This window comes from Suricata suricatta, chromosome 1, assembly GCF_006229205.1.
Source record: "Suricata suricatta isolate VVHF042 chromosome 1, meerkat_22Aug2017_6uvM2_HiC, whole genome shotgun sequence".
Lineage (NCBI taxonomy): Eukaryota > Metazoa > Chordata > Mammalia > Carnivora > Herpestidae > Suricata > Suricata suricatta.
In genome coordinates, this window is record NC_043700.1 from 7,936,892 (window position 1) to 7,958,642 (window position 21,751).

The 21,751-nt window shown below is 42.8% G+C and overlaps 1 protein-coding gene across 1 annotated transcript in view; it reads left to right on the forward strand.

The window, feature by feature from the left end:
* NEIL3 (nei like DNA glycosylase 3) overlaps nt 1–9,941 on the forward strand; it is a 48,055-nt gene extending 38,114 nt beyond the window's left edge. Inside the window, exons 8-10 of the mRNA XM_029944309.1 lie at nt 618–1,038; nt 7,909–8,083; nt 9,469–9,941. Coding sequence (XP_029800169.1) covers nt 618–1,038; nt 7,909–8,083; nt 9,469–9,651 — 779 coding nt within the window. The 3' untranslated portion in view covers nt 9,652–9,941. The remainder of the gene's footprint in view (nt 1–617; nt 1,039–7,908; nt 8,084–9,468) is intronic.
* The last annotated feature ends 11,810 nt before the right edge of the window (nt 9,942–21,751 follow it).

Here is a 21,751-nt window from a genome sequence, read left to right on the forward strand (position 1 = left end):
CCACGGTCTTGGGTCTCCTCATCCATTCCGGCAATCTGAGATGCCTCTCTGCATCCCGTTAACTATTTTCTTGTTATTTGTCTGAGTGCGAAAGACTACAATTTAGAACATAGATACGGTTTCCAAAATCCTAGGATGCTTTGTTGAAGCATTTTTAATTAACGCGAAGTCTTTGTAATTCATCTTTGTTTAATTTTAGTAAGCCTTTCCCATTATGTGTCATTCACAGAGACACTCCTGATAATTTAAAGACAGGCCACTAACTGCTGATCTATATACCACCTCTTAATTCCCACTGCTTTAATATGTTTCCTAATAGGAACAAAACTTGTAGCTGAATGACCTTCAAATGGTTAAAAATAATAAGCAAATATAAATCTTTGCTAAAACCACCTCTGCGCTGCTAGGAGTTGTTGAAATTTTGCTCTTTCTTTAATACTTCGTTTCCTAGCGAGAAGACGGTTAATCCTGAACTGTCCAAAGTCACTTTGTAGTAGTAGTTTATGCATTCACCATTGTAAGTGAACTAAAAGTTTTAAAAATATAAAAAGATGTTTCAGATAGTCGATATATTACCCTTCTAGGAACACTGAAGTATGACTTCGCTCTCCTTCCAGATTCAGTAATCAACAGTGAAGACAGTTCTATTGCCTTCGACAGCTTGGTGAAGTATCCTTGTAATAGCTTTGGAAAACCACGTACAGAGGTGAAGATCAACAGGAGAACGGCATTCGGAACTACAACCCTTGTCTTGACCGATTTCAGCAAGAAATCCAGTGCTTTGGAAGGAAAAACAAGCCAAAATGGGGTACTAGATGGAGAATTTCAAAACTCTCCTCCGACTAACACGTGTTTTAGGGATCCGCTGCACCCCTCCACGGAGAGAGCAAACCTTATAACTCCACCATCTAACAGAGTTAACGTTTCGCCTACGGTCTGTTCTCAGTCGGAAGTATTTAGTCCAGCATATAAAAAGTTAAAAACAGCTCACTCTTTATCACCAGACCTCAAAAGTGGTAGCCCTGGATTTTCTAACAGGTACGATACTTCTAACCTTGATTTGAAGGTAATTTGCATTAAGTTTTACGAAGGCGGAAAAATCATCCTCTGCTAAGGAAGCTGCATTGATTTTGGTAAGGTGAATCAATCCCGGAAAGATGGTTGAGCCATTTACTTGCCTTGCTTTCTCTAGCTTATGGTGTTAGGGAAGGGAAGAGAATGAAAACAGAATCTTCTACATCTGTCTAAAAAAAGCTATTGTATTCTTTTGTTTTTAAATTTATTTATTAATTTTGAGAGACAGAGCGAGACAGCACGAGTTGGGGAGAGGCAAAGACAGGGAGAGAGAGAGAATTTCAAGCAGGCTCCACTGTTAGCAAGCCCGACATGGGGCTCAGACTCACAAAACTGTGAAATCATGACCTGAGCCAAAATCAAGGTCTGACTTTTAAACAACTTAACCACTCAAGCACCCCAAAAGTTATTTTCTTTTGACTGTAACCTTATACATGCCCAATACAGAAAATTTGGAAAATTCTGGAAAGTATAAAGAAAGATGTTTTAATCCCCATAATCCCACCTGATATCAATCACCACGGTTAGCATTATTAAAAAAAAATTTAATGTTTATTTTTAAAAGAGAGAGAGAGAGAAAATGCGAGCGGGAGAGGGTCAGAAAGAGAGGGAGACACAGAATTCGAAGCAGGCTCCAGGCTCTGAGTTGTCAGCACAGAGCCTGACATGGGGCTGGAACTCATGAACCATGAGATCATGGCCTGAGCCAACGTCAGAAATTTAACCGACTGCACGTGTCCCTGCGTTTATTTATTTCTTTTTTTATATTTCCTTTCAAAGAAAGATCGTTCTTCCAAGAGGGAGACTGTTACCTATGAGAGTCAGGTGTCTTCCAAAGAGAGGGATCCGAGAGAGACTTTTAGTGACATGGCTGTGAAGGCGGTCGCTGGGTCAGACGGCCGTGTGGGGGTGTTTGTTTCAGCCACGAAGGCCCAGAGAGCACGTGCGCTACAGTTGTAGCTGAATGTAGAAAGTCGTCATTGTGCGGGCAGACCAGGTATGTTTTGAGACTATGCGCTTCCCATCCAGAAGCAGCCTCCCGATCGCTGTCGCTGGAGATGGAGAAGTTTTAATAAACAGAGTCACCCCTTCTCCTGCGTTACAGGCAGCGCCTGAAACCGCCTGTCCACACCCCCGTGTGTAAGTCTTCCTCTGGGACTTCTCTACTCTCGCCACCTGCTGTGGAGCCTCTGTAAGAGGCATTTCTCCACAGTTTTCTCTTTCAAGCTGGTTTTTTCTCTTTCCTTCAGGAAGCAGCTGCTGTACATCCTGCATTTTTAAATAAAGTGAAGTTGGAGCGTTTCCTTCCCATTACTGTTTTGCCAGTGAGCGGCAGGCGGGGGAGGAGTTGGCGTGGTGGGATTTCAAGTGAGGGCAGGTGGGATTTTCATCTCCCCCAGACGGGCTGCGTCCTTGCGAGGGGAGGATTTTTCCCTGGGGCAGCAGGGTTCCCAGGGACCCCTGGATGTGCAGGCCCCGTCCAGCTCTGGGAACCTTCGGGCTTATTTCCTAACAGATTTCTGAGCGTGTGTGGTCAGTAGATGCTTTTGTCTCCAGTTTCCTGTCCTGACTGTATATTTGCCATCAGTTAGTCTTGATGATTTTTCCTTGACCAATTTCTCCAAAAGTCTCATTCACAGTCATTTATTAATACCTGTTTCTTCTTGTGTCCATAACACAGTAAGAAATGACAGACATTTGAATTAAATGACAGACATTTCACTGACTGGATCAGGATTAACTTTACATGTTAATCCCAATTAACATCTAATGAACCCTAATCAGAGGTCACGAAGGAGCAGGTCTGGAGCGTCTGAGTTGGGGAATATCCTGTACGAAAATCATTTGTTAGGTCTTTTCTGTAGCTTAAGAGCAAAGAAGGAGATGTGATCATTTTAGTGCTGTGGGGTTCGTTGTGCGCAGATGAAATATCTTGGCATATTTTTATTTCCTTAGTGCTTCGAGGAAAATCTTAGACAATTTAACTAATGAATTAGGGATTTAAGAAAACATTACTGTAACCTTAAATTTAAATGATTTCTTCATAAGCCATTGTAATAAGGTCAGATGATGAATCACAGTGCATAGCATTACTTAGAAACGCCGCGGCCTGTGTGTGTGTTGAATATAAGAACCCCAGGACTGAGACTCTAAAATCAATCAAGATCAACTAGCAGAATAAATGTCAAGTGATGAAATACATTCACCCAGCAGCCCTTCTGCACCCAGCTACTTTACAAGGAATAAATTGCAAATTACTGTCATTTATTTCATTTTTCTCCTGGTCTGGCAGCTACAGTCTTCATCTTGTGGACAAGATGCCCAGCAGAAGCTCACGACATAATATGGTTAAAGCAGGTGGTCCGCTCAGAGAATTGATAGGCAGTTTGTTTTTTCCCTTTAATAATTATATGGTAATTAATTCGCCTTTTGTTCTCTAAATTACTGATCTCAGCACCACACCATACATGCTATGTTGACGAGGCATATTTTCGCATTGGTCTTTGGATACACTGGAATTTTACCCAGTGACTGGATTATGAAATAGCTGGGTGAACCAGTTTTTAAGCGGTTCAGAGTACCTGCTAGAAAAGGCTTTGAGTCTTTGATCCAATTAGTGTAACTACAGTGCAGAACACAGTGATACATATTCAGAGAATCCTTGTGCTTGGGGTCAGGTTTTTCCTGAGCTGGTGCAGAGGTTTGCTTGGATGAGGACATGAAACTGGCAGAATCAGTAACATTTTCTCGTGTCTGTCCAGTCACGGTTGGCGGAGTGCCACCTCTCACGCTAGGGGAGTGCTGACCCCTTATACATGCTTCCTGTAACCTTTGGAGTGTGTGGTCTGCAAGAGAACCGCCCGGGGCCGCCTAGGATGAGTCGCTTTACCTCTGCTGTTTGTTTTAATTCTTGAAATGCCACTGAGCTACAAAATCTACGTTCAGTGAGACTGGTTCAAAAAAATGTAGACAGTGTTTTTATTATAAAGAATCACCCTATCTATAAAATTAAACCATGATGAACTCATTGAAAAACTATCCATTTATTTTTAAAACATTTTTTAATGTTTGTTTATTTTTGAGAGAGAGAGAGTACAAGAGCGAGCATGAGAATGGGAGAGGCAGAGAGAGAGAGGGAGACACAGAATCTGAAGCAGACTCCAGGTTCCAAGCTCAGCGCAGAGCCTGATGTGGGGCTTAAATTCACAAACTGTGAGGTCATGACCTGAGCTGAAGTCAGATGCTTAACCGACTGAGCCACCCAGGTGCCCCAAAACTATCCATTTTAAAATGACACAGTTGTGCATGGTGATGTCTTCTTGAGAAGAGTTTTTATCTGATCTCCGTACAGTGTTACTTATGTATTCATTAACAAGTAATTATTGAAAGCTTATTATGCATCAAGCGTTGCTCATTTCTGACTTCTGGTTGGCAGAGCCAAATCCAGCCTCCCACCTATTTTTATAAATAAAGTTTTATTGGAACACATTCCATTCCTATTGGCTTCCGTAGTTACTGTGGCTGCTTTTCATGCTAGAACAGCAGATAGAGTTGAGTAGTAGCAACGGAGACTGTTAGGACCCACGAGCCGAAAACGTGCAATCTGGAAACATTTGTCAACCCCTGATCTATTATATTGACAGACCATTTATTATCGACTCCTAATGTTCAGAATGAAGGTCCTAATGATCAAAATAAGTTACCTATTCTGATGCTAAGTTTACCTAAGAAAATACTCTGCTACAGTTTACAAAGTTTTTAAATAATGATGATGGAAACAAAGAGGAACCAAGAAGTCCTCAATCAGAACATTTAATTATCCTAGATAATGTTTTCTGTCATAAAATTAAGATTAGCTGTGCATATTTAGGCTTGATGTGATCACAGGTGGCATCCATATCTCGGTCACATTAAGTCAGTGCTTCACAACTTAATGTGCATACGAATCACCTGAGAACCTTGTTAGCATGCAAATTCGCATTCAGTGGGCGATTTGGAGCAGGCTGGATAATTCTGTATTTCGTTTTCGGTTTCCTTCTCTAAGTTTATTTATTTATTTTGAGAGAGAGAGAAAGAAGTGGGGAGGAGCAGAGCAGAGAAACCCAGGCAAACTCTGCCGCCCTGCCAGTGCTGAGCCCTGCAAGGGGCTGGATCCCACAAACTGCGAGGTCATGACCCGAGCTGAAACCAGGAGCCGACACTCCTCAGTCTGAGCCACCAGGCGCCCCTAATTCTGGGTTGCTGAGGCTCTCCCGGGTAATGGTGACGCTTCTGGTCGGCAGGCCACACTCTGAGTACCAGGGATAGGATAGCAGATGGCCGGTTTTCCTTCTTTAACCTTATACCAGGGAAGAAATGGAATGAAAGGAATGAGGAGCCAGAGGGGAGCCCTGGGGCCTTTTATCCCCCACCGAATCCTCCCTCCCACCCCTCTGCTTTGCCCCTCTCCAGGAGAGCTTTACTAGAAAAGAGAATTTAAACCTCTCTTGGCTCTGTGGGGCCCTGGAGATTTTCTAGGGTGGAGCAGATGGCTCGGAAGTGTTCAATGAATTATCATCTAAGACAACCACTTCCATGATAATGTAGAAAACTGTTTGCAAGTGTGTATTTTTTTTATAAGAAAGCATCATTTCACTCCTATCAATATTCTTTACCTTTTTTCTTTCTCTTTTAACTGTTTCTTTAAAAGCACATTTATTTATGATCTACTTGCTGACTTGTTTTTAAAAAAATTTTTTTAATGTCTTAGTTTTGAGAGACAGAGAGACTGTGATTGGGAGCGGGGCAGGAAGAGAGGGAGACACAGAATTCCAAGCAGGCTCCAGGCTCTGAGCTGTCAGCACTGAGCCCAACGCAGGGCTTTGACTCATGGGCACTGAGATCACGACCTGAGCTGAAGTCAGATGCCTAACCGACTGAGCCACCCCCGTGCCCCCATGGTTTTGACGTTTCTTGATATCTCTACGACACCTAGATATTTAGCTTCTCTTGAAGCTAAAATTTTAATATATCCTTTTTTGGAAGGGGCATCGGAAAAATGGAGGGAGGATGGGAAAGAAAAGCCTGTTGCTTTCTGGCTTTACTGTTTCTGGATGGTATTACCTAGGATTCTAAAATAGAAGCTCCTCTTCTCTGTCCTGACAGACGTACAGACAAAACAGTTGCTGGCAAAATACTTAACAATAATGATTTCCTTAGCACTGCCGGCTGCACGAACAGCTTCAGAAACTACCCTCAGAATATTTGAGTCAATTTAAAGCAGTTTTACTTAAGCATCTGTTTTATAAATGAGTTTAAACCAATTTCATCACAAATAAAATATCTCTATGTCAGTGAAAATGGAAAGAAAAAAATCAGACTCTACATTTCAATTCGATATGCCTTGAAGCATCATCACTGCAACACGTGTATGAAGAGTGTAGTCTAGGGGGCGCCTGGGTGGCCTTTGGTTAAGTGTCTGACTCTGTCTCAGGTTCTGATCTTGTAGTTCGTGAGTTCAAGCCCCGCGTCAGTCTCTGAGCTGACAGTGGGGATCCTGCTGTAGATTGTCTCTCCCTCTCTCTGCCCCTCCCCTGCTTGTGCTCTCTCTCTCTAAATAAATAAATTAATTAACTCAAAAAATTAAAAAAACAGAATATAGTTTAGGAAGCAAGAAACAGGAACTATTTATGATTTTTAAGTATTTCTAAAAATTAAGAATGGTATTTTAACCAAAAAATGAGAAAGGATGAATTTTTAATCATTAAAAAGTTTTAGAATAGTGATATTAAGAAGGACTTCTGTTTCAATTAATGTGAGCTTTGTTTCTCTTCAGCTTTATTAAAGAGACTAACTCTTACGAAGGCATTATAAAAAATATGCAAAATATAAAAAGTATAAAATAACCATGAAGCTCTTTTTCCAAGAGGAAATTCGCTTCTGCCGCTGTGTAGAAGTCCACCTTCTGACCTTTGTCCACTGTATGCAGGAATGACCTCCAGACTCTTGATCCTAATTGTGGGGGAGAGAAAGTTCCCTCCTGGCTTGGCAAAACACACATTTCTTGTCTGCCAGCCAGCCCAGGCCTTGCTGAAATATGATTGCAACTACTCCAGTAGCCTTGATCAAAGGAAAGCATAGAAAATTGTCTTTCAAATGGACGATAGAGAGAGTGATCTTTTTGGCCTTGTCAGAGCCATCCATGAGAGCTTGCTATCAATGGGGAAATAATTAGAGAAGACTGTCATTCTAGTTCTTTGGGGGGCAGGGAGCTACTGAACTTGAGAATCTTGTAGAGGAAATTCAAGAGGCCACAGTCTACTGCTGAGTAAGGGAAGACCTAGTTATCACAAATGAAAACTAAGTAAAGTGGATGTGCTGGGTACACATTTCAGCTGTTTTTATTCTTTAGAAATTTTTATTGCATGCTTTGGGTGCACAGGGGGCTTTGGAAGTAAGTTAGGATTATGTTGGAAAACCAAGAATTAAACAGATGCAGGAGCAGTGTGTGGAATGACCTGTGATTGACCAGGCTCCCCCTTTTGGCACCATGTCTTTGTACAAACAATTTTTTTTAATGTTTATTTTTTGAGAGAGCCAGCGAATGGGGGAGGGGCACAGAGAGGGAGACACAGAATCCGAAGCAGGTTCCAGGCTCTGAGCTGTCAGCGCAGCGCCAGATGCAGGGCTTGAACCCACAGACTAAGAGATGATGAGCTGAGCCGAAGACAGATGCGTAAAGGACTGAGCCACCAGACGCCCCTGTACAAGCAGAATTCTAATGCAGGGGAAGGCGGTGGGAATTATCCCTTTCGCGCTGTTGCACTGTGGTAACTTTGTAACCTGTCGTTGCAGCGAACTTGGAATTAATAGGACAGATGGTACTGGCGCGTCACATGGCGGCAGTCCTCGCTGCGGTGAGCACAACCGCCTCTGCGTCCTACGAGTTGTGCGGAAGGATGGCGAGAACAAGGGCAGGCCGTTTTACGCTTGTCCTCTACCCAGAGGAGCGCAGTGCGGATTTTTCCAAGTACGTAAGATCTTCCCAAGGTCGTGGGGCGCCGTCGCATGCTTGCGTCATTGAAGTAGTGAGCAGCGATCTTGTGTTCCGGTTTCACCTTTAAATTTTATTTACTTATTTTCTTCACCTTTCAATTTCAAATAGCCACACTGACATTCAGTCTAAAGCCTGAATGTTGAAGAACATAAAATTCAAAAGGCTTCATCAAAAAAAGAAAAAGTAATCAAATAATAGCCATTAGATGATTCTCGCATAGCCATGTGTAACCACAGGCACATATGTGTGGTCCTTGGTTTATACGGATAGAGAGGGACTGAGTGATTTATGCAGGTGGCGACTAATCCAGGAAACAAATGTGCTTTTCCTAACTTCTACAAAACCTTTGGTGTATGCCCTGGGGAGAGGGACGCAGGAAAAATCATTGACGTGCTTGGGATTTACAGTAAACCTAGTGAGTCCTGTCCCAGGAGCCTGCAGGGTTACAGTTGAGAATATAGGGCTATTCCTCCCCCTTGCTGATTCGGGAATGTGTCCCTGGAAGTGAGGACAGGACAGGACTCTAGAGTCAGGGGTCCGCGTTCCGCAGGCTCACCTCCCTGTTTCTCAGACTGTGAGCCCCTCACTCCGCTGACGGTGGTTTCAATGTTTAAATGCATATTTTCCCACCTGCTACATCTGGTGCATAACTGAAAAAAGAAAATACTGATCTGTCTCAGTGCTGGAGCAAAAAATTTCTGGTTGGGCTTAATGAAATTGAAAACCTCTGTCGTCAGTGTGGTGCCTTCCTGAGGAATTTTCCAAGGAAAACGGGGTCATGAGTAGGTCTGAAGCCCTTCCTGAGAGGTGACTCCATCCTACTGACCTGACATTTCCTCCTGAAGGAGCTTTCGTGGATGTAATGGGACAAATATTAGGTAGCAAATTGATAACACGACAGCCTGCTTTATAGCTCCCTTGAGGCCAACATTTATAAGAATAATACAACGGAATCTGCCTAAATTCATCCCTGTAATTCTGTATTGGATTCCTTTTATTCCTAAGCAATGAAGGAAGTTGAATATTAAAATTATAACAAATCCTTCATCTTAGTCATTTCAACATATCACAAACTGGTGATGGCTTTATAGGAAGATGTGGATCGTTCTCAATTATTTTCTATAAAAACCAAGGAACCCCTATAAATACACCAGTAGAGAGAAGCTCTGAATTTGGGCAGTTTTTTGTGTGATTGAAGCACATTGCAGGAGAGATGCTTCTTATTGGATCTGAGCCTTTTCCAAGGGCGAGAGCTCATGACTTCTGTCTCCAACGTCAGAGAAACAGCAGGGGACGTGGGCTCTTCGTGTTCATAACCTGCCCCCAAACCTCCCAACCCTTCTGTCTTAACCCTGCAGTGGGCGGATCTGTCCTTCCCGTTGTGCAACCACGGCAGGCGCTCCATCATGAGGACAGTGTTGAAGATCGGACCCAACAACGGAAAGAATTTTTTCGTGTGTCCTCTTGGGAAAGCAAACCAGTGCAGCTTTTTCCAGTGGGCAGAAAATGGACCAGGAATGAAAATTGTTGCAGGATGCTAATATTTTCTCCTTCTGTGGAATTCTGGCATTTAATTTCTTTAAACCTTACATAATGTTTAGTTCCCTTTTGTTTAACAGAAAGGGTGTAGACCATCCTGGCACATTTTATAGTGACTGTGACACAGGAGAGCTGTTCGCTTTGTTTCTAATATGTGCCGTCTTTCTGTTCTTGGCTGTGTATTTTTTTTGCCCTCATAAAGGCTGTGTGCATTTCATCAAATGTGTGCTATATTCCACTTATCATGTATGTATAATGCATTTAATAACGACAATAAAGGATTTTAAGTGTGCTCTTGGCGTCTTGTAACTTCTCTGGGGAAACAGTGATTTTATTTTATTTTTTTAAGGAGAGGATTATGTAGTCCAGTCAAATAGCTAATTACTCTGTAATGAGAAATTTTCTCAGGTATTGTCACCTTTCATAGCTTATGATTAAAGGTACTTCTTGTTTTTGTAAATGAAATTTAAGGAAATGGAAATGAATATTTTTGTATTCTTTGCAATAGCCATCAAGTTTCTCTTGGACAGTAGAGATCAGCCAAATACTTGGATAACTTAATACATTTTCATGGAAACCTGTGGGGATTTAGAATATAAAGGTAACATTTAAGAACAAAGGAAGCAGTCTGCATATCTTTAAACGAGAAGTTGATTTAAAGTTTCTCATTAATTTTAATATCTCAAATTAATTTTTAAAAATAAGTCCATTTATAAAGCTTAATAATGTGCTATTATTTTTTTAGTTCTCATTTTAACTTCCCTCCCTTTTTTTATCCCGTAATTTAGTGCAGGTAACTATATAATTAAAACCTCAATGTTAGGTTATTGCTGCATGTTTGTGGAAAATTCCAGTCAGAGCTGGTTCAGTCTAGTAAAAAGAGGTGTTTTTTTTTTTTTTTTTTTTTAAAGACAGGGGTGCCTGGGTGGCTCAGTCAGTTAATTGTCTGACTGCTGATCTCCGCTCAGGTCTTGATCTCAGGGTTGTGAGTTCAAACCCCACACTGGATATGAAGCCTCCTTAAAAAAAAAAAAGGACAGGGGTGCCTGGGTGACTGTTAGTTAAGCATCTGACTCTTGATTTTGGCTCAGTTCATCATCTCATGGTTCATGGGGTCCAGCCTCTTGTCGGGCTCTGGGCTGACAGCGCAGTGCCTGATTGGGATTCTCTCTCTCTCTCTCTCTGTGTCCCTCCCCCGCTTGCTCTTTCTTCCTCTCTCCTTCTGTGTCTCTCTCAAAATAAATAAACATTAAAAAAAAAAAGAGAAGATAGCTTGAACCCTTCTCCTATTCTGTCACTAAATTGTCCATGCAGGGCTCTGAGAGTCCTCAGTATATGAAATCAGCAAGGACGGGGCCTACGCCATCACCTTATCTGCCTTTGAACTCTACACTGAGGAGAAAGAATTGGAACCAACCTAAGATCAGTGATCCTCCCTGAACAGCTCAGCAGGACGGTGACCACAAGGCAGACCAGGAACGGAGCTGGACCACTGGCCACCTCGGCTGGCCTAACGTGAAACACGCAGCATGTGCCTTCAGAACGAAACTGCAGATCCTTTGTGCCACAAGGGGGGACAGGCACCTCTCACATGAGGCTTCCATAAATTAGCAAATTAATGCCAAAGAAATGTAGGCAAATGAAATGCAATCAGGAGTGCCTGGGTGGCTCAGTTGGTTAAGTGTCTGACTTCAGCTCAGATCATGATCTCACAGTTTGTGAGTTTGAGCCCCGCATCCGGCTCTGTGCTGACTGCTGAGAACCAGGAGCCTGCCTTGGATTCTGTTTGTGTGTCTCTCTCTGCCCCTCGAGCACTCGTGCCCTGTCTCAAAAATAAACAAACATTAACATTTTTTAAAAAGAAACACAATTTCAGATACATTTCAATACTTCTCTAATAAGAAATATGCAGGATTATATGAAGAAAATTACTGAGAAGCATGAAAGAACCAGATGGACAGGCAAAACAGGGTCTTGTTTGGGAAGAATGGGTACTTGAAAAATGGCATTCATTCCAACCTCATTTGCAGTGTTGACTAAATTTCTCTCCAAGACCTCAAGGAAGTTTCTGTTTGGATTGTGGAGCAAGCTCTTACTGAAACCCAACTCTGGATTCTGGGCAACATGATAATAGATTCTGCCCACAATCAAAATCAATACTGGAGAGCAAACAGGCAGGCAGATTCTAGGTCAGTGTAAGACGTGGAAGGAGAGACCAGCTGGGTTTTTTTTGTTTTTTTGTTTTGTTTTGCTTTTTGTTTTTACAGTTTTTATCCTGACGGCAGAACCAAATCAGTACCAAATGGGCTGGCCAAAGTCTGCCAGAAAGGGGCTTGAAGAGGCCATGGTCATTCTGGCCAACGGCAGCCCCTGGAAAAGGGGGACATAGGAGAGATCTGAGATGGCGAGCCCCAAGTTTTGTGCTTCAACCCTGCCTTTGTCCTCGCCTGACCCTGAACCACACTCGTGTGCGGGGGCAGACCGAACACTGAGCAGCTGAGGATAAGGGAACCAAACCAAGATTTGATCATTGCCTGAGAGAATTTGCAGTTTGAATCCAACCAAATTAGTTGCCTGTTGAGACCAACACATCCATGCTCTCCAGAGGACTATCCCAAATCCAGACCCACCTCCATGTAATATTCAGGATTCCATTCAAATTATGCAACATAAGAGGAGCCAGGATAATGTGACCCAGTTTCAGAGACAACCAAGACTGACTCCACGATGACCAAGACGTGGGAATTGGCTAACAAGGACCTTAGAACCGCAAGTGTAACTATGCCCTTGGACATGACTGCAGAGCGACATGATGCCAGATGGAAATGCCAATCATTAAGAAGCAATACAGAAAACCTGAAAAGGCAAATATCTAAAACACAAAATATTTCATATTTTCTCTTAGTTTCTTTACACCGGACTGTTGGGAGCAAAATAATATAACATTGTCCTGGGAGACTCGTGATGCATGTAGGGATGATACGATGCTGATAGTGTGAAGGTAAAGGGTCAGGAGCTCTAAGAGGCAGATTGTCTACATTTTAGGCGAAGTGGTACCATGTTATCTCGGTGGTCAGAGAGGATAGCGGTAATACCTACTAATTTTGATCACTCTTCTAATATTTTCTGGGTTCTCCGTGCTTTCCCATCTCCCGAGGTTCTGATGATACAGTTGTTAGGTAGCTCCTTAGATTTCTGTTGTCCCCGAGTCTCTTCTATGTCATCGTCACTCTGGTTACGATCCCGCAAGCTTTTTTTATTTCAGTGAATGTGCTTTTCAGTCTTGTAATTTGTACCTGGTTCTTGGGTAAAACTGCTATCTGTGAGATTTTCAATTGTTTCCATGGTTTTCAAGAGAATTTATCATTGATTGTAGAAGCCCTTTTGAGAACCTTGTTGGATCATGCAAATGTCTTATTCACCTCATTATTGCCACCAGTTGAGCGTCTTGTCTTCTTCCCACTGGGCCTTTCCTGGTTTGGGGCACGACAGGTGATTTTTGTTGTCAGCTCCTAGGTATTTGGAGATTACGTTAGGAGCCTCTAGAGCCCGTGGAAGTCTTGTACTTTAGCATGCTGCTGTTCCCCTTGGATCGAATATGTAGATTCTGGCTTACCCTGCGGGCTGCGGTCCCGGGGACAGTGTGCTTGCAGAGTCCTTGCCATGCAATTCTAGTCTGCTTCATGCTACTCTTGCTGCGTCCCCTGCTCAATGCTTCCGGTGCTGTCTCAGGTAAACAGGTGACTCCCTGGGCTGCCTGGTGCTTTGAGGCCGTATTCCGCAGGAGGGCGAGGGCTAAAGCCATCATGTCTCTGTCTCCTGATGCTTCCAGGTGGCGGGACGCAGGTACGGTTCTTGTCCCACGTCACCAACATTGACGCCCACAGCAGCAGGGCGGGGACATGGCCATCAGCCTGTGGAGCCGCATCTGTCCAGCGTTGTGCTGAACTTGCGGGAGGTGCTCTGTGGTCTGCTGCTAGTCATCTCTTTGGAGTTCTTCTGTCTGCTTTTTGGTCTTTCAACCAGTATCATATGAATATTAAGGCTTCCAATGATAGGGGAGAACTGAGAATGAGTAGGAGGTAAAGTGCGGAAGACGGTTTTAAGAGCCACTGTTTCTTGAGCCCTTTGTGACAGCTGCTGTCACTTCCCGTGAGCATTTCATTCAATCCTCTCGACCACCCATGAGATAGGCTTTATTACTGTTGTTGTTATTTCTCATTTTCTGGTTTAGGGAACCTGGCTACTGCAGGTTAAGTAGGAGATGTGCGTGTGTCACACAGGCTGTGCTAAAGTGCACATTCAGAAATAAACTGTTCCTTCGACACATTCAAGAAAAGTGCTGTTCTCAGAATCGCACATCTGAAATCCGTACAATACCTAACATACACAGATGGAAATAATTGTGGTGTGATGATAAGATTGGCTCATGTTTTCCCTAGTATTTATGTTAAATGTGTACTATTAAAATGTCTATAAATTTATGGAACACCTGGGTGGCTCAGTCGGTTAGGCGTCTGACTCTTGATTTCAGCTCGGGTCATGATCTCATGGTTCTTGAGATGGAGCTTCAAGTCGGAGAGGAGTGTGGAGCCTGCTTGGGATTCTCTCTCTCTCTGCTCCTCCCCTGCTCACCCACACACATGCGTGTTCTCTCTCTCTCTCTCTCTCTCTCTCTCTCTGTCAAATAAGTAAACTTAAAAAAGATTAAAAAGTCTATAAATTTAGTTTCGATTTCCACTGCCTTCTATTGCTATAAATTTAGTTTTGATTTCTACTGCCTTCTATTGCTTTCATTTATTTAATTTCTATTTTTTTCAATCCATTGTTCTCATGGACTTGCTGAAGGCACCCATCACTACGTATTCCACGTCACCATTATTAGCAAGCTGGTATGTGAAATCAAAGAATAGACGTTCCAATGAGTTTCCCCAAAGATGTAACATTTTTCCTTTGCACATTTTTACAGTACTTGTGTCTCTTCTGGAGGGTGCAGGGTGTCTCCCATTCTGGCCCTTGTCACATCTGCATTTCCTGGTGTTCACTTCTTTAAGTAATCGTATAGAACTCTTCCTTGTTCTTCACAGAATCGTAACCAAGTATTGTGCCTTGCTTGTAGTAGAAACTTGGTAAACATCTGTTGAATTTAATAGATAGGCATTTAATATAATGTCAGTCTGTTGAACATTTTTAACCTTGTTACCGCTACTGAGACATGCATGCGCTTAAATGTCATTGAAAAGAGTGTTGCTGGTTTATTATAAAAGAGAAAGAAATTCCTCGGTGTCTAAATGCTGTTAAATCTTTCTAGTCATGTCAATGAAAATGTCGTTCTCACTCTCTCTTTCTCTCTCTCTCTCTCCCTCATTTTTAGCATTCCATAGATATTTGCTTCCAAATGGACAGGCCATAGCTAATCAGGTCAGAGTATGCATTCACTGAAAAGGAAAGAAACGATAAAAATAATGCTGTCTTACTCCAGCACTGTATTCAATAACCTACAGATGCAAAAATATAACTACTTGTGCCATGAATTTGAACCTCTTCATTTCATAGGAAACCAAATCAACTGGTTTAAATACCTTCTTAGTTTTGAATTCGTTTTGTCTCTATCGAGCACCTGCTATCTAGGAAACTCAGTAGTAGGTGGGTCGGAAGAAGAGCCTGCCAACCTGTGAGTGAGGCAGGAAGTTGTAAGGGATGAGAGCCCCGCACATGAGGTGCGGAAAGTACGTGCCGGAGCGAGCACTCCCGTCCGATTCACGGGCTAGAGGGGCTCCGGCCGAGAGTCGCAGTTGGAGTTCCTCGGTGAAGATTGGCCTGGGCCGAAGGGCGTTCCAGCCACTGAGTCAGCACACACAACAGGGTCTCAGAGCAGCGGCACAGGGGGTGTGCGGGGAATGGCAAATAGTCCTGTTTGGCTTGAAATCGTGTATGTGAAGGAAGAAAAAGGGACATAGGGCATGTACAGGAAGAGAAATCTGTAAAGGAAGAATTAAATCCGTTTCGCCGATACAAATGGATTTGCTAAGATGGGCCAGTTCTTGGTTCTGAGGATGTGAAAATAAAGCAGTTACTCAACCCTGAAGGAGCCCACGGGCTAGAGTAGCAATGCAAACAGGGGGTTTTGGAAAAAATAAGGAATCAATTCTGCCAGCATTGTGAGAAACAGTAGCTATAGAGTTTAATCACGTGGAGTCTGGATTCGACTGAGTTCTTGAACGACTGGTTTAAAGACCTGCCCTCTCCCTTACCTGGACCTTGACCATGTGACCCTGAACACGATATTTTAAGCTTTGGCGACTGAGTGCTAATTCCTGGTGGACTCATCAGATGAATCGAAATAATAACGGCACTATTTTGAAGATAAAGCGCTTACACCCACTTAATGGGCTTAGCACGGCACATGGCCATTAAAGACTCAAGTTCTTTTCATTACCTTTATTATTGACAGTGTTGCTCTTACTAGTATCACTGAAACTATTGTAGGACGTTTCAGAGGGGAAACGGCAGTGGCAGTGACCTCGAAGAAGGATTTGATTTCACCAGACAGAGGCTTATGTGGGCCCCTCAGGAAATGCGAGCTGTGTGTAGGGAACAGAGAGCCCAGAACTTTTAAAAAAGGAGGTATTAGGAAGGAGATGCTGGGGTGAGTTTTATGTTTCCAGTGACACATCAAAAATGTAGACACAGAAAACACAAAAGAGCTCCTAAGAACCTTAATTCACGAAGGCGATCCAAAGATTCAGAGAAATACAGGTATTATATTTCCAGATGTAAATCATACATGCCAATGAAGAGTGTAAGTCACTGGACAATTACTCTAGTCTTTTCTCTCCCTGTTTCTTTGATGGCAGAAGAGGCACAGCTTTTAGTGCGTTGAAGCTCTGTGTGTGTCGTATTTCTGAGGAAGCAGGTCATAGAATCGCACCATTTCACCCAGTGCGATGGACCCAAACAATCCGCAGGGTCCCAGTCCTTGAAGTTGACTTTAAAAGGGGGTAAATCCAGTGCCGAACAAGGCCTGGGGCAGGCAGAGGATGGAAGGACCCATTTCTTGGAAGATGCAGAAGGAAAGTCGAGGGTTTGGGAGTTCACACACTTTCCACTTGTTATATGGATCCTACTGGCTTCTCTAATCAAAGACTCGAGAGAGACAGAAAAGGAAGTTTAAAAGAGATGAAGAAACGAAAACATGATAGAAAAAAAAATAGAGCTTGTGAACAGCAAGGAAAAGAGGAAGAGACGCCAAAGGCTTCTGTATAGGCCCCTTGCATCCATTGTTGGCAATCAGGAACACAGATATATGGAGAATCAACCAAAGAACAGCCTTCTAAATTTTTAAAACTACACACTAGCTTTTTGGATGAAACTCCATCATGAAATGGCAAACTGCAATGCAAATTAGTGTCCTTACAAGGATTCTGGTCGACCTTCCACGTCAACACCTCTGTGTCACTCCCGAACGCTAGGCCACTAGCACTGGCATCTTGGTTTAATGTTAGTAAATACTTGTCTGCTTTTGATATGCATATATTTTCCTCATTATTGTATTATTACATTCAGCTTGTTGGGCCGCATTTAAAAAGAATTTATTTTGCTATCGATGGCAGAAAACAATTTAGGAAGCTGAACGGAGCAGGAAGAATGTGAAATCTAAGTATTTTGAGTTGGTTATTGACTCATTAGTTTAATAACGCGTGTTCTCCAAACTTGAATAATTTAAATGCAGTAGAAATGATACAGCATTAAAAAGTGCATTCTTAAAATGGTAAACACTGGATCTAGGATCTGAGTTTGTAGTTATTACTTATTTAAAATAAACAAGCAAATCCCATTGAGATATGGTCTCATTTTCAGGAATGGTCTATTAGCAGGCAGCAACGAGCGCAATTCACCATATCCGCGCATTAAAGCCTAATGTCTAAACTCAACATAGCAACAGACACACGTCCTACCATGGCCTATTAAGTAATCAGAAATGATTGCAGATAATTAGCTTGTGAACAGCTGCACAAACTCAAGTATTCCATTTTTCATCAGACATGGAGACTTCAAGGGGAAGGGAGTTTTCTCAGGTCTGTCCTGAACTGGGTGGGAGTGTCCCCACGAAACAGAATTAGGGACGGAATTCTAACGTTTGATGGCATATTGCCATTTTTAATTTTTTTTGATAGCACTCGTAAGGTCCGTAAGTGAAAAATATATAGAAAAAAAGAATATGACCAATGACGAAAAAGCACTTATGAAATAGGATAATAGGGAAATCAATTAGTAAAATTTCTTTAATGAGTGTGTATCATTCCTATTGTTTGTACTTTTACATCAAATTCGATTTGCACACTCCCATATATATCCCTTCTGAATAAGATTATATTTAGATATATATCTCAGTGATCATACCTTTACAGTAAATATATAGTTGCATTTGAATCAATAAATGTACTTGATAAGTATTTAACAAATGAGTTTCCTTTTTTTCTATCTTTTTTAACTAAAGAAAACCTGCTGAACAGAGTATGATAACTATCTTTAGAAATCTGAGGAACTGGGGTGCCCAGTGGCTCAGTCGGTTGGGCACCCAACTCTTGATTTCGGCTCAGGTCATGATCCCTGGGGTTGTGGGATCCAGCCCCAGGATATGGAGCCTACTTGGGATTCTCTCTCTCTCTCTCTCTCTCTCTCTCTCTCTCTCTCATGCTCCCTCCACTTGTGTGCTCTCTCTTTCTCTAAAGTAAAATGAAATAAAAAATCCTGAGGAACTGATAATGACAAAGGCAGAATTATGTTCTTTCACACAGGTCCAGTAAAACAGAACTAAGAGACATGGGATTATGGATTTACTAGAATGGACAAGATTTCCCAAATTAGAGTTCCTCAAACTGAACTGGGTACAGTGCGATGTCTAGGTCCTGCCCAGATGTCATCAAATAAATTCAGTGACTGACCTCCTCCAAGGGCAGATGCGTTGTGTGAAGACTCAGGTTCTAGCGAAGACTCCTTCCCATTGTAAAATCCTAGGAATTAAACCTCTGAAGGAAATGGCTTGGCAATAAATGGATCATCATTGATGATGGTAAACTTATGGGTGGCACTTTCTGAATATTTACATGGAAGATTTATGTAAAATTACACTTAGCAAGTTTACTATCGTTTCTTGAGAGAAGTTTTCATTTTATTTACAGGTCTATCAAAGAGACGATAGATAGGTAGGTAGGTAGGTAGGTAGGTAGATAATCCATAGAAAGATAGATATATACATAGATGAGGTAGATACATAGATTGGATATATAAGTACATAGATACATACATACATACATAGAAGGTAATAAATATTGAATTAAAAACCCCAAAGCTCACACAGAATTAGTTCTATGGCATATATTTTATATTTGTTTTCTCTCTGGTTATCCTCATTTTTGTAATGTTTTAACAAATATTTATGTGCTTGTTACTGTGCTTGACTAGGTTGTTTAAAGTCTTGGGGGGAAGTGGCCATTCAAAGCAGCAATCAGAGTTCCAGTCCAGTGTGGCAAGAACTGTTGCAGAGAGGCAGAAAAGGCCCACAGCAGGTCAGCAAAGGAGCTACCGTGGAAACCTGAAGGATGCCAGGAAGGCTTCCCGTAGGAGGAAACACTGGAGGTGAGGAATTTGCAAACTGCAAACAGGTAGAAGTTACGAGGAGCCTGAAGGCCCAGAAGAGTCTGTACAAGGCGTTTGGCGTGGGAGAGGCGGCTTACTGGATTACCCCTACGGAAGACAGCTCGGGCCCAGGCCGGCCAACTTGGGTCGTGGTGATTATTTTCATGGTGTTCATGCATTGGCAGTTGTTGGTTACTCTCACCCCGGTTTCCCAGAGTGGGCTTACTGTAAACAGAGCCAGGAGCGCTGGGGTGGCTCAGTAGGTTACGCGTCCGAGTTCTGAGTTCTGCTCAGGTCTTGATCTCACGGCTCCTGAGTTTGAGCCCTGGGTCAGGCTCTGTGCTGACAGCTCAGAACCTGGAGCAGCTTGCGATTCTGTCTCCTTTCTCTTTGCCCTTCCCCTGCTCGTGCACTCTCTCTCTCAAATATAAATAAACATTTAAAAATTATAAAAGAGAATGCCAGCCATTTCCTGGAGCCCTGCTCAGCTGACTACTGATAAAAATGGGTGCCAGCCACATTGGCAGCACCCGAAAGCTTGGGAGACTTTCCAGGTTCAAGGGCGAGGAATGTTTGGTGTAAGAAGCCCTCGGGTAACTTAAGCTCAAGTTTGTGAGCCACTTTTCTGGAATGGACCATTTTCGTGGGCTTTAGAAAATATTTTATTCTATTTTAGAATCAGTGTCATGATTTTTTTTTTTTGGTGTGCTGTAATAATAACTTAATTTGAAATAGAATGGGAATGTGAGGTGGAGGAGAGGGCAATGAATGGTCGGGCGACCTGGTTTCTAATGCCCGTCCTGCACTATATAGTAATAAAAATTGCTGCCAAATGATGTGCAACCCGGCAGGAGACTGAACTCCTCTTGGACCTCAGAGTCTTCCGACATAAGACAGGGAGCTTGTGTGGGCAGAATCTGAATCCCTTTCCAAGTCAGAACCATTGTGACTCTGAATGGTTTTCAACACGATGTACTTGCATAACTAAATAACATAGTCGCAGCAGCAGTCTCTCCGCAGACTCCCTTCCATTGTGTTCCCCTCCTGCGCCTTCGGAAAGCCTTCCAGCCTGTTCTCGCTGTTTCCTGTCCCTCAGGTTCAGGCCTCCTTGGGTCAGCGGTGGGTTCACTTCCACAGCTGTTTAAAATGAGACACTCTTTCTTTTATGCATGTTAACTCCCATGAAGACTTCTTGTCTAAAACTCCCTAATAGACTTTTAGATGAAAACAAAACAAATAGCACCTCAGAATGTGAAACATCCTGTCTTGAATGTCAACTGAAAAATTCACAGGGGATGGGAATGAAGAAGAAAACAAACATTCACCGAAGTTAAGATTTCAGAAGCTAGAGACCCCGGGAAAGGAATTTAACTGCTCTGTTTGTACACAGCGCCCTAGAATTTCCCTCCCCCCCACCCTCCCTCCCTTCCTTCCTTCCTACCTTCCCACTTTCTTACCTTTCTTCCCTTCTCGTTTTTACAGTTCTTTTCTGCAGACTTTCCTTGGGTTGAATTGGTTTGTCGCCACATCTTACATATGTTAAACTATAAACTTCCAAAAGACGAGATTTGGTAAGAATCCTCCATAAACAATCACACCCTAAACAATTTCTTAATTAAAGCTGAAGGAGCACATACTTAAAGCATCATGTTTCCTTAATGCTTATAATCCAGGCCACCGTCAGTAAATTGGTTTTCTTGACAATCCCTGGAGCTTCTCTCCAAAATGTTTTACCTGTATTTTTGCAAGAACGTACTGCTTTCGATCTGCCTAATTTCTGCTTCGACTGCCCTGCCGCCTCTCTGCTCTGATCGGTGACCGGGAGCTCACATATGCTGGTACTTGCCTTCTTTCTTGCTGCAGAGCCGCGTCGCAGCGCTCCCGATTTTGTGGCCTGGCACGACACCCCGACAGGTTCCTGGGCAATGCAGCTTCGTCAGAGCTGTGCGTGGTTTCCACAGCCCTCCTCTGCCTCGGACACGGAATTACAGGGGCGCATGCTCTCTGTCAGTCTGCCATGCAGCCCGTCCACATTTCCGCCTTACAGTCCAGCATCCTCACGTTGCTCTAACTGCTGTAGGGGACTGTCCGGTGCTTTGCAGTTTGGGACCCTTTTCCCGCACTGTTGTTTTGTTTCTGGGGCACCCATGGGTGATCTTGGTCCGTGGTGGACGTCAGTGGTGTGGAATCTTGCCGGTTCTAACAACGTCGAAGTTGTTCACTCCTAAACGGTAGATCATCTTTGGAATGTGGGTTACTGTCAAGAGAACATTAGCAATCAATTGGCTTTCGAAATGGTCTCTTTGTGAGTAATGGTTGTGTCACAGATCAGTTTTGAGCTTTTTGTCACCTGCTTTATTCACACTGTTAATCTGATTTTATTCCTCAACTTGTATTTATTCTGTCTTTGTCCATGTCTTTCCCCTTTGTGAAATATGCCTACCTCGCCCAAAGGGATCC